General features: G+C 32.7%; 2 protein-coding genes across 3 annotated transcripts; both read right to left on the bottom strand.

Moving 5' to 3' along the window:
- Nucleotides 1–1,731: 1,731 nt before the first annotated feature.
- On the bottom strand, nt 1,732–3,702 carry LOC123908681 (stemmadenine O-acetyltransferase-like). 2 transcript variants are annotated; one of them, XM_045959395.1, is made up of 2 exons: nt 2,644–3,702; nt 1,848–2,552 (listed from the first exon to the last, which is right to left on the bottom strand). In XM_045959395.1, exons 1-2 carry the CDS (start codon nt 3,620–3,622, stop codon nt 2,419–2,421), a joined length of 1,113 nt encoding a protein of 370 aa, XP_045815351.1. In that variant the 5' UTR covers nt 3,623–3,702; the 3' UTR covers nt 1,848–2,418. The 2 variants fall into 2 exon arrangements, with proteins under 2 accessions (XP_045815350.1, XP_045815351.1); XM_045959394.1 differs by having other exon boundaries at nt 1,732–3,702.
- A 2,216-nt stretch (nt 3,703–5,918) lies between these two features.
- On the bottom strand, nt 5,919–11,955 carry LOC123907980 (serine/threonine protein phosphatase 2A 57 kDa regulatory subunit B' theta isoform-like). The gene is made up of 2 exons (XM_045958466.1): nt 10,167–11,955; nt 5,919–6,444 (listed from the first exon to the last, which is right to left on the bottom strand). The coding sequence occupies exons 1-2, from the start codon at nt 11,373–11,375 to the stop codon at nt 6,091–6,093; spliced, it is 1,563 nt and encodes a 520-aa protein (XP_045814422.1). The 5' UTR covers nt 11,376–11,955; the 3' UTR covers nt 5,919–6,090.
- Nucleotides 11,956–12,583: the final 628 nt, after the last annotated feature.

Genomic DNA, 12,583 nt, shown 5'->3' with positions numbered 1-12,583 from the left:
TTGGACATAAGTTAGACACAGGGGCGTCTGGCCCGTTAGTTTATAATAAATTAATTTGGTTTAACATTCTTTGTTGAAATTAACTTTTGGCTCATAATGATCGGTGCGTATGGAGAAATATTTGTTGGGAGAGGTTAACCCCTTAAATGGATCTCAGTTACCTCGAGGGGATTAATCTCTGCAGTTGCGCGCGAAGGATACCTTTAGTTTACCAAAAAAAATTAACACATTTATTTACGGTGTATCTCAATGAATCACATATTGATTTTTTTTTTGGCAAATACATATTAATTTTAATAATTCAAAAAGCTAATTCGCCTTAAAGACAGACCTATTTGTCTTAAGATTTGCTGCTGTACAAAAATCACACAGTTTCACACTGTGTTTGATCTCAGCCGTCAATGTCAGATCGAACGGTGTATATTAAAACTGTGTCTTTTCAGTAATACTGATCATATCCGTTGATTTTTGATCGAACGGCAGAAATCAATTACTGCGTGTAACAACATGATAATCTGACAGCAGCGAATCTTTTTCCCAAAATAGCAAAGATCGAAAATATGTGGTCGCATCGCGATCCGGATCCTCAGCTGCGAGACCCTCTGCTGCGGTTCCTGCTGCACGTGTATTGGCCATTGGATTATTTGTACGGCTGATATATTAGTGAGAAAAATAATGATGAAAACAGTCTAACATTTTCTTGTTTCAATTGTTTTTGCCGACTTCACCTCTGCTCTTCCCTTCCCTTCACTTTCTTTCTTCTATTTATTTTTTTTACGAATTCTTCTCACTTTGCAACTTAAATTCACCTCTGCTCTACATGTTTCGATTAACTAACTTAACCCAATTTCTATTTTGGCAAAATCCAGTGGTTGAGATAGAAAATAAAAACTAACATTAAAAAATATGGGTAAAACACTCTAGCCAATTTCTTTCCATTCCCAGTTTCTCAGTCTTTTATTTCAAGATTCTGTACTTCGCGTAGCTTCCATTACCATCGCCATCACACCATTTTCTTTATCTTCTTTTATTTATCAAACACCATGCATTTATTCAGGATAATCATCTTTTTTATTAAACACAATCAATCTTCAACCCATTTTCTATACAGTTTTTCTTTATTTTATTCTCCTCCTGATTATGCAGAACAAATCAATTTGGGATTTGGGGACAATACTTGAGTAAAAAAAAACTTCTTTAATTATGCTTATATATCAACAAATTGGGGGGAAAAATTGAAGCAAAATCAACAACGAGTTCAAACCCAAGACTTCTATAATCATATATAACATGCAGAGCAGAGGTGAATTTAAGTTGAAATAGAAATTGGGTTAAGTTAGTTAATCGAAACATGTAGAGCAGAGGTGAATTTAAGTTGCAAAGTGAGAAGAATTCGTAAAAAAAATAAATAGAAGAAAGAAAGTGAAGGGAAGGGAAGAGCAGAGGTGAAGTCGGCAAAAACAATTGAAACAAGGACATGTTAGACTGTTTTCATCATTATTTTTCTCACTAATATATCAGCCGTACAAATAATCCAATGGCCAATACACATGCAGCAGGAACCGCAGCAGAGGGTCTCGCAGCTGAGGATCCGGATCGGTCTCATCGATGTCAATTACACTGTGACTATTTTTATTACTCTTGATTATTCAGTACACTTAAACAATTCAATTTAATTTAAAGGGAGTTTTGTTATACCAAAACAATCCTAAAATTGATTATATATAAGAGTAAAACACCAAACTCTCATATTATTTTAAGGAATAATATTCTGTGAGTATTTTTAATTATCCGATCATGGTAAAACACCAAACTGACCATTTCAAAAACTCAATTCTCACACCAAACCCAACCAAAAATACCCCTAAACTCATTATCTTCTCCAATTTTGATCGTTTTCATAGGTATAAATAAAATTGTCTTCGTGAGCTGCGAATTGTGTTTGGTGTACAAATTAAAGTTCCAGATGAGAATAAGGAATATAATGATGCGTTGAACGTACCAATAATAACATAAGCAATTGAAAGAAAGATGCACAGTACCAACTATTATGAGCATTTGATTGAATAAAATATACATTTGAGATATGCTTGATATGTAAGGAACTTTATTCCGTAAAATATCATTGATCAATATGCTTGATATGTGTATGCAATCCATGTCAAGGTTTCCAAAGTATCCTGGAGGGGATTCGCCAGTTAACCCTTTTGGATCCAGTTTATGGTGGGGACGAATCGAACCTAAAGTTTAGTGTAATACACACGCTTTGGAATTTGTGCAATATTTTAATCATGTCGTTCATCATCTTCTTCTAGTTCGAGTATTTGAAGCAGTCTCAAACAAATCAATAGGTGCTTGCTTTATTCACACATGCAAGTAACTCTATATCAGCTTCAAACTTGATCATATCCTCAACCTTCAAGCTAACATATGCCTCAATACCACCTCCATTCTTACAATCAACAAACACAACCAAATTCTTAAATGCCAAAGCAGGTGAACCAACCCAAATAGGTTTTCCCCAACCAAAATCAGCATCATACAACGGAAACCTACACAAACTAGTAAAATTAAACACAACCAATTCCTCCTTCACAACCACTCTATCAAAATTTTCCTTAAGAAATTCCAAATGTTCCTTACCTTCTTGAACCTTCCTCACATAATCCTTATCAATCTTCTTTATTTCGTCTCTCACTTGCTTCGCTAACCCGTAACACTCTTCTCCACCATTCAACTTTGGAATCGTCATAGTAAACCGCGAATAGTTTCCAAACGATTCTGAAGGTAATGGTGGTTCCATTTTTGGACGGAGATTCACTGCATGAACCACGCCGTATTTTCTTTGTACACCATCGTTATAAATCACATCAATATAACGACTCCATATAAAAGCTGATAAAGCCTCAACACGTGTAGGATTAAAATTAAAATTAAGATTACCATATTTTGATCTAAGATTTTCAACCATGTCAGCATTAAAAACAAACATTTTGCAAACTATATTTTCTTTAGTGATACCACTTCTAGGGTCAAATCCTGAAATATTTTTGGGCGGGAAAAGATTAGAAGAATCAAACTTAGGTTTTGGAAAATGCGAATTTCTAGTAATATTTCCCCAACTATTGAGGAAATTGAAAAATGATAAACCATCCGCGATTTGATGAGAAAGGCAAGCACCGACGGCAATTCCACCACAATCAAAAAAATTGAGTTGAATACCGAATGTGATGTTTGTGATATCATCAAGTTGAAACGGAAGCAAACGATGGAGTTCACTTGGGATTGGATTTTGAATAACATCTTTAAGTTTGTAGTTTGTGATCTTTGCTTCTATGAAAGGAATTCCTTCGTCATTGCAATGTATGAAAGTGTTGTCGTTGTTCATTCGTCCGGCAAGAGGGTAGAAATGGACCAATATATTTGATAGGGATTTTTTTAGATTGTTGGATATGGTGGTTGTGTTGAGTGTGTCATTCTGAGAGTAGAAGAGAACAATTGGGTTGTAGACCATCGGAGCAATTTGGTCGAGAAAGGAAAGTTCGTAATGACGAAGATGGTTGGGAGTTGGAGAAGAAGGTTTGATTGTTTCTTTGGAAATTATTTCCACTTCTAACTTCATTCTTAAATTTCTCGTTATGTTGTTGAAACAATTTCAATGTTGTATTGTCTTGTTTTCCTAGCATGCTCCATATGCATGCATATATACTCATGATCATATGTGTTGTTAATTCCTAGTAAATTTGAAGTTTCTTGTAAGCTTTATACTTGTATATTTTTTATAGAGAATTCTTGAATTATTGTTTCGTACTAGATTAGATTAGACTTGACCAGTTTCATAAGTTTTCTTATGGATATGATCGACTTTATACCTTTATATTATGCCTAATTTAAACCAAATACAACATAATTAATCCAAGTGGTAAGGATTTTGAACCGCTTAAGTAGTCACTAGGGGTTCTCGACTCCATTATATGAAAGAAAAAAGAATAGTTTTCAACAGAGTCTCTAACAGAGATTAATCACCATTGATAGCAGTGAAAATTGAAACTTCGTAACTTATAACATAATAATAAGAAAAATCTAATTCTTGTTCAACAAAAAAATCTAATTAATTAACTACAATAATTAACAATAGGTTAGGTTTTTACTTGTTAGGATGCCTTTTGTTCGTAAGATTTAAAATATGTTTTTCACACAATCAAGAAAATTGACCACAAATTCTAGCCATTAATTTTAATGTTACGGTTGGCATGCTGGTGGATTTCCTCATTGATTCAACTTGTGGTCACACAAAAAATTAAGTATATATGATTGGGATTAACACTATAGATATTTTTATGTAAGGAAACATTTATACGTCATTGTTTTATATTTTTCTTTGTCATGCCCACTTTTACAACGACCAAAAGAACATATTACAATTGTCGTTGACATTGATAATTTTTGTTCACACCCATTGCAACTTGTTTTATTTCATTAATTTCGCAATTGGTTAGTTATATACTTATATATATACTTTTTCCGGACACAAATATAAGTAAAAAAAAATTGTAAGTGTAGTTAAATTTCTTGATTTAATGTAAACATAAGTTAAGTTTACTATATTACCCATTTTAAAAAGTGTAAAAGTGTAAAAGTGAAATAAATGCCTAAAATAAAATAGAATTAAATAAGGGTATAGTAGGAATAGTAGTATTAATTAGTTTAAAAATAGTTAACTTTTACTTATAATAGTGACCAAAATTTGAAGTATTTTTTTGCTTATATTTGTGTCCGGGGGGAGTACCTTTTTTTGTCAAGTAATTTAGTATTTAAAAATTTAACCTTTTAAGGTGAATAACTGAGTGTCTGAAGTTTGAACTTCAACCCTTATATATATAATATGATGTCTATATCAACTGAGTTAAACTCACATGAATATCAACATAATGAAACTCACGCGAACTGTTTGTTCGTTGCTTATTGTAAGTACCTTTGACTTTTTTTCACATATACTAGTATAAAAAAAATGTTAGTGAATTTAATGTGTCCATTGATTTTCCAAAAACACCCTTTGTATATTAATGTATAACTTTAATTTTTCAAATTCCAAGACAAGTATGGATCATGCTAATTGCTAACTAGTACCCTGCTAAGGATACCAAAAATAATAATTTTTGTATTGAAAAGAGCATATGTTGTATTTTGAAAAGATAGATTGCACGAGTTTTGATGTTATATTACTATAGGGATATATTTGGAAGAAAAATAAATAAATGCACCTAATAAATTGCATAGTTGTTATATTTAGGGCCAAAATAATTCTTTAAAAGGGGAGCATATTTTTCTTATTCTTGTCCGGTTAAATGCAAACGTCAGAAACAAAACACTTGTCCCTTAATGCTTCAAACAGAGACTTTTTTTGGGTGCAAAAGAGGGTCAAAGGCCCTCAAACAGACACTTGAATTTCGATCCACCTATATACTTTGGCAATGCTTGTACTTGACTTGTTGTACTTGTATCTATGTGCTGAGTATGTGTTGAGTTCTACCAGCACATAGATAAAAGTACAACCCGTCCAGTAATAAGGATCGATAAAGTATAGATGGATGGAAATTCAAGTCCTTGATAGAGGAATGATCCTTGAGAAATCCAGTTGCTGCCTCAATCCAAGACGAGAGAATAGCACACAATCACTTAGAATCAGCCACTGCCCTGAAGTGTTGAATATGACTCGTATTTGTTGAGAAATGGACTCGTGTTATTTTGTGTGTTTATTTAGTTGTTTTCTTTAGAACCGGATTTGCTGTTGTAACAAAACGTCAATGAAATGTTCATTGGAAATGCATTAAAAATAAAAGTTCTCAAATGTGCTGAGTGTCAGCTCAGGTTACAAAAGCATAAGCTATATGCAAGTTAAGCTTTGGACATCATCGTGAATATGAGATTATCCGCTACTAATAATAAATAGCCTTCAATTCCTATAGGAAGTGAATATCAAAGTATTCAAGAAATTGCCTTTCTTGGCCAACCCATCACATGCCAAAAAAATACTATAAAATCCATTCTTAAAAAATGAAGCTATATAACAGATTACATGTTCCGTTTCTATCTAACCTGCAGATTTGCGAGGTTACTAATAAGCACAGCTTCGTTACTTGCAGCTTTCTTTGCAGCAACCTCCTCCAAGCGTTTCCACGTGGCTTCACGTCCTGCTGTCACTTCCTCTTCCTTTGATTCATCTTGCTCGAACTTTTGTAAGCATTCTTTATACAGATCAGGATCGAGATCGTGAAAAATCTTCTGAACATTTAAAGTCAAGCTATGGACAGCTTGATTCCAATGAGTTTTAGTATTTCTCTCCAAAGCAGGAAAGATGATTGGCAGTATCACTTTGCAGTTTTGTTTGATTAAGTTCACAATGTGATCGTTATTCCACAAGAACAAAGCTCTTTCCGCCACCTAAAGCAAAAACGAATATCCATGAAAACAAGAACAATACATTGAAACTGCAGCTTCATATTGAGCTAGATAAATTATTGTTCAATTGATGCATATAATCCTTTGTAAATACTACTTGAGCAATTGAGACATCAGTGCACCAGTGTTATCGATTGTGGGGCGGAAAGCCAAAAATCTGCCATAAAATGTCAAGGTGCCGCCATTTTTTATGACAAATTAGCCATGACGGTTGTCAAAAAATCCACCATGGCTGATATTTGACAACAGTGCAGTGTATGTATGCCAACTCAAAAGAGTAAGAAACATGTTAGACATTCTACAGCAATTCAAGATTTAGGCGCATAAGTCAAACACATCAACAAAAAATCAACTCAAAAGACTAAGAAAAATATTATGATCAGTTGAAAGCTATGAAGTAATTCCTGGCCGTGCAAACACTTCTAAAATGAAATTAGCACAATCTTTATATTTAGAAGGTTTAGGGTAAAAACTAAAGATAGGCTACATAGAAGGCTTAAATTATCTTATTTGAGACTGAGAAACATGTTACGAAAGAAAAAATGACAGAAGACATATTGTATGATAAGGTTTATCAAATCAGAATAATTTCATCATGTTGACAGCACACTATCCACATATAATTCGCACTATGTAATAATGAGTACCATTCTAAATTTTAAATTTGAGAATGGAAAGCTAAACTAGAGATACCCTATTTACTAGTGGCTTACAACTTATTTTTGTTACTTGTGTAAGTAGGTTAATTAACTAGAAGTACAAATTATAAATATAACCTATTATTCATTGATATAAATTATCCCCCATAGAAATGATTAGGTCTTTAAAATTGCAAGCACAGCCATATTGCACTAACTAGACAAAACTTACGGTTACTTTCACCTCATCAAATAAAAACATCAACATTCAAAATTTAGCAATAAAGTAATAGACGATTTGCAGGAAAAATGTAATCTGCCTAATTATTTAAAGTCGCAAATAGATTTTCTATGGGGAAAATCTTCGGACAGCTGCACTCATTCTTGTCTAGTAAGCACATCATAATGAACAGAAAGTCAGCAATTGTTTTTAATGAAAAGTTAAAAGAGGTATTGCCTCACAAGAACGTATAATCAATTTCCTCTAGGGAAAAGATAGTCATGTATTTTCATTTACTTTAACAGAATATAGAACCAACACATGAATTAGCTTCAAGACAGAAGCTTACATTTTAAGACACCAGAACAAACCTTCCTAAATTATGAATGGCCGTACTATATAACATTGACTAACTTCATAAAGGTCATTCCATTTCCAGACCCGTCAGACATCAATATAAATTATTTATAGGTCCTTTGCCTAACAGCCCAAGTTTTTTATATATTTGTCTGCTAAACATTGTATCAGAAACCAAATATCCGAGTTCAAGAGCTGACTCCTCACTACCCTTAATCTCTGGATTACACTAATTTCGGCATATGATTTTGGATGGCCTATACATCTTTCATGCTTGGCTTTTGGGTGAGAGGACACAATAGATAAATTGAGTAAGGTACTATTGGGCCATCTCCCATTGATATAGTCTTAGTTAGAGAATTGAGAGAAGAGATTTTTGAAAAGTTAGAGATACAGCGCCAAAGCTTGGAATACACAGGTTCTGAAAATCTATTATCTATATAGAATAAAACAGAGTATATGCAATGCCAGATTAGCAAAGGACAAATAATATTCCAATGCAAAGGATAAAATTGGAGAAAGTAGAGAAAATAGGCACACCGTACCACAAGTCTCACGTTTCAAGTACATTGGTTCCTTCAAACAAAGTGAGGAAGAAAAAGGGTGATTTTGTTGGTGTGAGCTCTAGAGTGAATGTGTTTTCAATCGAGTTTTACATTTTTATCTTGATTTTATTAGTAATTTGAGGTATTTAATTATTTTCGTTGTTATACTTGAATATGACAAAGTCTTTGGAAGAGTAAACTCAATACCATAGGACATCAAGTGCATGATTTGATGGTGAGATCATATTGAATGATAGAAATTATTCTTAAATATCCTTAGTCAAGTACTACTATTAACGATGACGACAAAAACAGTATGTGATTACACCGATGATCACATTTCACGGGTCATGTATATAGAGTAATATTGTACTAGATTAGCACGCCATAAGAACGCTACATAGAATATTATGTCAGTATCATAAGCGCTTCTAAAGGAGACTATAGCGTATGTAGTCCTTCAATTTGAAATTACTATGATTCCTACAATGAGAGCTGTATGTTTTAACACTATCAAACATCACTTGTAACAGGGTGTCACAAAGGCAGATATTGGACATGCAATAAGTCATTTAGAGGAGTGTGAGTGATCTAAATGAGATCCATCCCTCATACATAAAATAGTGATATCTTTAGTCTTCTCTCGAGAGTAAGACGGTAAAATGCATGACAATGCTGAAATGAGTCGATATAAGATATTAAACTCATTTACTATTTTGTGTTTGATGAATGTTCATCGAGTAACGAAATGTAATTGTTATCGGATTGGGCTCGTAATGTATGAGGTTGTTAACCCTAAATCAGAAAGCAGCAGGGATATATATGTTTAAACAGGCGCGTCTAAAGTGATACGTATATAGTGAAAGTGCTGATTTTTTCTGACCTGGTATGTGTCAAAATTCTATTCGCAAGGACTATTGGAATTTGCAGCACCATCTCAGTGGTTTTTTATACACCAAATGTGTTATTTCAGAACTCAAAAATGTGCTCGTTTGCTTTGATCATTGGTAGGAATTTTCAGCTGTAGTTGGTTTTATATATTTGTGATCCCCAACAATGGAAACCATAATAGATGAACTGAAGGAATGTTTCAAATGTGATATCCGATAGAAAAGTACCTCTCAAGCTAAAGGAAAACTTAATCGCACAATTATAAGACATGCGATGTTGTACACATGTGAATGTTGAGCAGTAAAAAGCCAACAAGAAAGCAAATTTAGTGTCGCGGACATAACGTTATGTTGGATGAGTGGTTACACGGAAAAAATAGAATCAGAAATGCAATTATTAGAAAGAAAATTGGGATACCATCCATAATATAGAAGATAGTAGTATCTCATCTTATGTGGTTTGGGCATAGATGGAGAAGACCTAAAGAACCAATGATAAGCAATAAGGAGAGTATATCAGACGAAGAATAGCCCAAAGTTAAAGCTAAAGAAACCAAGAAAAACTATATGCCAATCCTTAAGAGTGATTTAAGAGGTTTGGTTGTTGTTGCAATCTTGGATGGTGATTACAATCATGTTTAACAGCTTTCTGTGAAGTGAAGTGACAATCAATAAGAAACATAGATTTACTGGAATATGACTGTAGTTCAAAATTAGTTGTGCCTACAAGATAATTCTTCATATGACATCTAAATCCAGGAAGGTTTTTTGTTGCATATAAAGTTCGAATAACTCCCTTAATAATCCAGGAAGGTTTTGTCTGATGTCTTAAAATTGTAAGTATGTATCTTAAGGAAACCCTTGAGTTAGTTCATCTTATGTGAAGATGATGCAAGTATCACCTTTCATTTTTAGCTAATATTGTTTCTCAACTATGAGGAAACGAATCATATGGTTAGTATACAGTTGTTTCTGAAAACTAATTGTTTAAAAAACAACACAATGTTTATGGTAAAAGAAAATCAGCTTGAGGTAAGCATGGAAAATTTAATACCTGAAAATGGGGGCTATTCAAACAATGAGCAACCCGACGAAACAATAGCACCATACATCGCTGGAATTCTGGAGGTTGAGTTGCTTCCAAAACTTCTTCCAACTCGCCTAGAAACATAACTTCCTTTGAACTATTTGTTATTGGCCAGTACTTCAATAACCCCCTAATGATAGTATCAGCAAGCTTGCAGTCTTTCTCCACGAATTGAGTAATGCAATAAGATAACTGCTGATGATACATTGCCAAGCACTTTGGTTTGTGCAACGGAATCAATATACGAACCAGAAACAGTTTATGCTCTTCTTTCAACGGCAACGCAAAACCATTAATAATACTCCCAAGAATTTCCAAGAACTCAGCAATCCCATTATGCTTCTCAGTCTCGAAAACAAAATTCAAAAAGACGTTATTGATTGATTTCCTGATGAAAGGGCGATGCGCCATTAACTTGCCATAGATGCGATGCAAAGACATTTTCAAGTATTCCCTTTCTCTAGGATCTTCGGAGTCAAACAAATCAAGCAGCCTCAAAATGAACGATTGATCAATGAATCTCTTAGCCAACTTTGCATCCAGCTCAGGCGATGCAATAAACCTAAGAAAAAGCTCATACACAATTTGCAAATGAGGCCAAGAAGGATCCATCGAAGGCTCCTCCTCCTCCAATTCAACACCATCAACAAGCTTGTTTTCGCGCGGTTGAGGACTTAGTGTTCTGAATATATTTACAGACACCATCTTCACAACCTCTTGCATTACATTCTCAGTAAATTTAGCATTAACAGAAGACACATAATCAACAAGTTCCACCAAAGCTTGTCTCTTAATCTCTTTTTCCTTAAGATGCTTGGTAGGGTCAGTGAAGTCAAAAACAACACTACACATCTTAAGCTTTCTTATAAACAAGCTCGGTTTTTCAGAATTAGGAACATCCTTAAATGCTGGTAATGCTTCATAAGAATTAAAATTTCCATTGGAATTCTCATTAACAGGTAATGAAGATTTATTACCATGATTATGATATTGTCCTACATTCAAAGTAGAAGAAGAATTACCAGTTTTGCTACTCCCTGATTGGTTAACAACAACATCACTGTTTTTCGAGGTTGCAACACCACCACCATGGCTTCTTGAATTCCCACTTTGTTCACGATTCTCTGAACCTTTTGAGGACTTTTTAGGTAGTTTACCAAATACCTTTTTGAACATAATTCATCAAACACAAAAAAAAACACTTTTTTTACGAATCTAGAAAACAACAATACCTGATATGAAGATGATGATTATGGTGAAGATAAAAGAAACCCTTTTCTTATTTAGGTAAAAGAAGAAAACCCAGTTGGTTAATTTTCCACATAGTGATGTTGGATTGAAGTTTGAACCATACCCAATTCGATGATTCAGAGTTTTTTTTTTTTTTTTGTAAAAATTGAAACTTTGAGATCAGAAACAGTGATGGTTGAATAGAGATCAACGTTAATAATCAGAAAGAAATTGAAAAGAGGTTTGAGATTAAGAATTCAAATATGAAAAAGCTCTGATTTTTTCTTTTGTGTTTGGTTTGAAAAGAGAGAGAAAAAAGGAAGAATGAATGAAGATGAAGGAGAATGTTCTTCAGATTACCCTTTTTTTCCTTTTTATTTTTTATTTTTTTAAATATCACAAATATTATAATAATTATGATTATGATTATTTTGACCAAATCAAAAATATACTAATTTGAAAAATAGGATAAAAGAAAAGAGAGATTACCCATTGAGAAAAGTGAGAAAAAGGAAAGAAAAAAAATTTACCCGATAAAGGTTTGAAAGGATGATATTCCTCTCTGCTGATTTATTTAGAAATTAGTGATTTTCTTTTTAAGTTGTAAATCTTATTTATAAATTAGTGATTTTTTGTTTGTCAAGAATTAGTGATTTTATTTTTAAGTTGTAAAATAGTGATTTTTTGTTTTTTTTCTAGTTATGAAAATGTATCAATTTTGAAAAGGATTTCCTCTAATTTATAAATTATTGATTTTCTTTTTAAGTAGTAAATTAGTGATTTTGAGGTTGTTTTTTTAGTTATGAAAATATTATTTATAGAATAATACTCTTAAATACAGTATATTTTAAAAAAATTAGATTTATATTTAAAATAATATATCATTAGCATTTGTGATTTTATATTTTTGTTTAGAATCTATACTTACTATATATAAAGAGAATACATGAGTTTTGATGTGGATTTATCATAATACCAACAATACTATTGATTTAAAATTTTTTATTAACAAATTTACCATAACATAGACATGTCTTTTTTTTTTTTACATAAGTTAGACTTGCACCCACTGGTAATTTATAATTTATTTCTTATTTAAATATGTGGTTTAAAAAAATATGTTTTGTATTAAAATTTAACTTTATATATAGAGA

The sequence above is a fragment of the Trifolium pratense genome, linkage group LG2, assembly GCF_020283565.1.
Source record: "Trifolium pratense cultivar HEN17-A07 linkage group LG2, ARS_RC_1.1, whole genome shotgun sequence".
Taxonomy (NCBI): Eukaryota; Viridiplantae; Streptophyta; class Magnoliopsida; order Fabales; family Fabaceae; genus Trifolium; species Trifolium pratense.
This window is presented reverse-complemented; position numbering and strand designations above follow the sequence as displayed.

Bases quoted from the DNA above. Each gene is read 5' to 3' on its own strand.
- LOC123908681 (XM_045959394.1), bottom strand. From the start codon at position 3,622: ATGAAGTTAGAAGTGGAAATAATTTCCAAAGAAACAATCAAACCTTCT.
- LOC123907980 (XM_045958466.1), bottom strand. From the start codon at position 11,375: ATGTTCAAAAAGGTATTTGGTAAACTACCTAAAAAGTCCTCAAAAGGT. The intron at 6,445-10,166 runs GTATTAAATTTT...TTTTTGCTTTAG, and splicing joins TGAATAGCCCCCATTTTCAG to GTGGCGGAAAGAGCTTTGTT.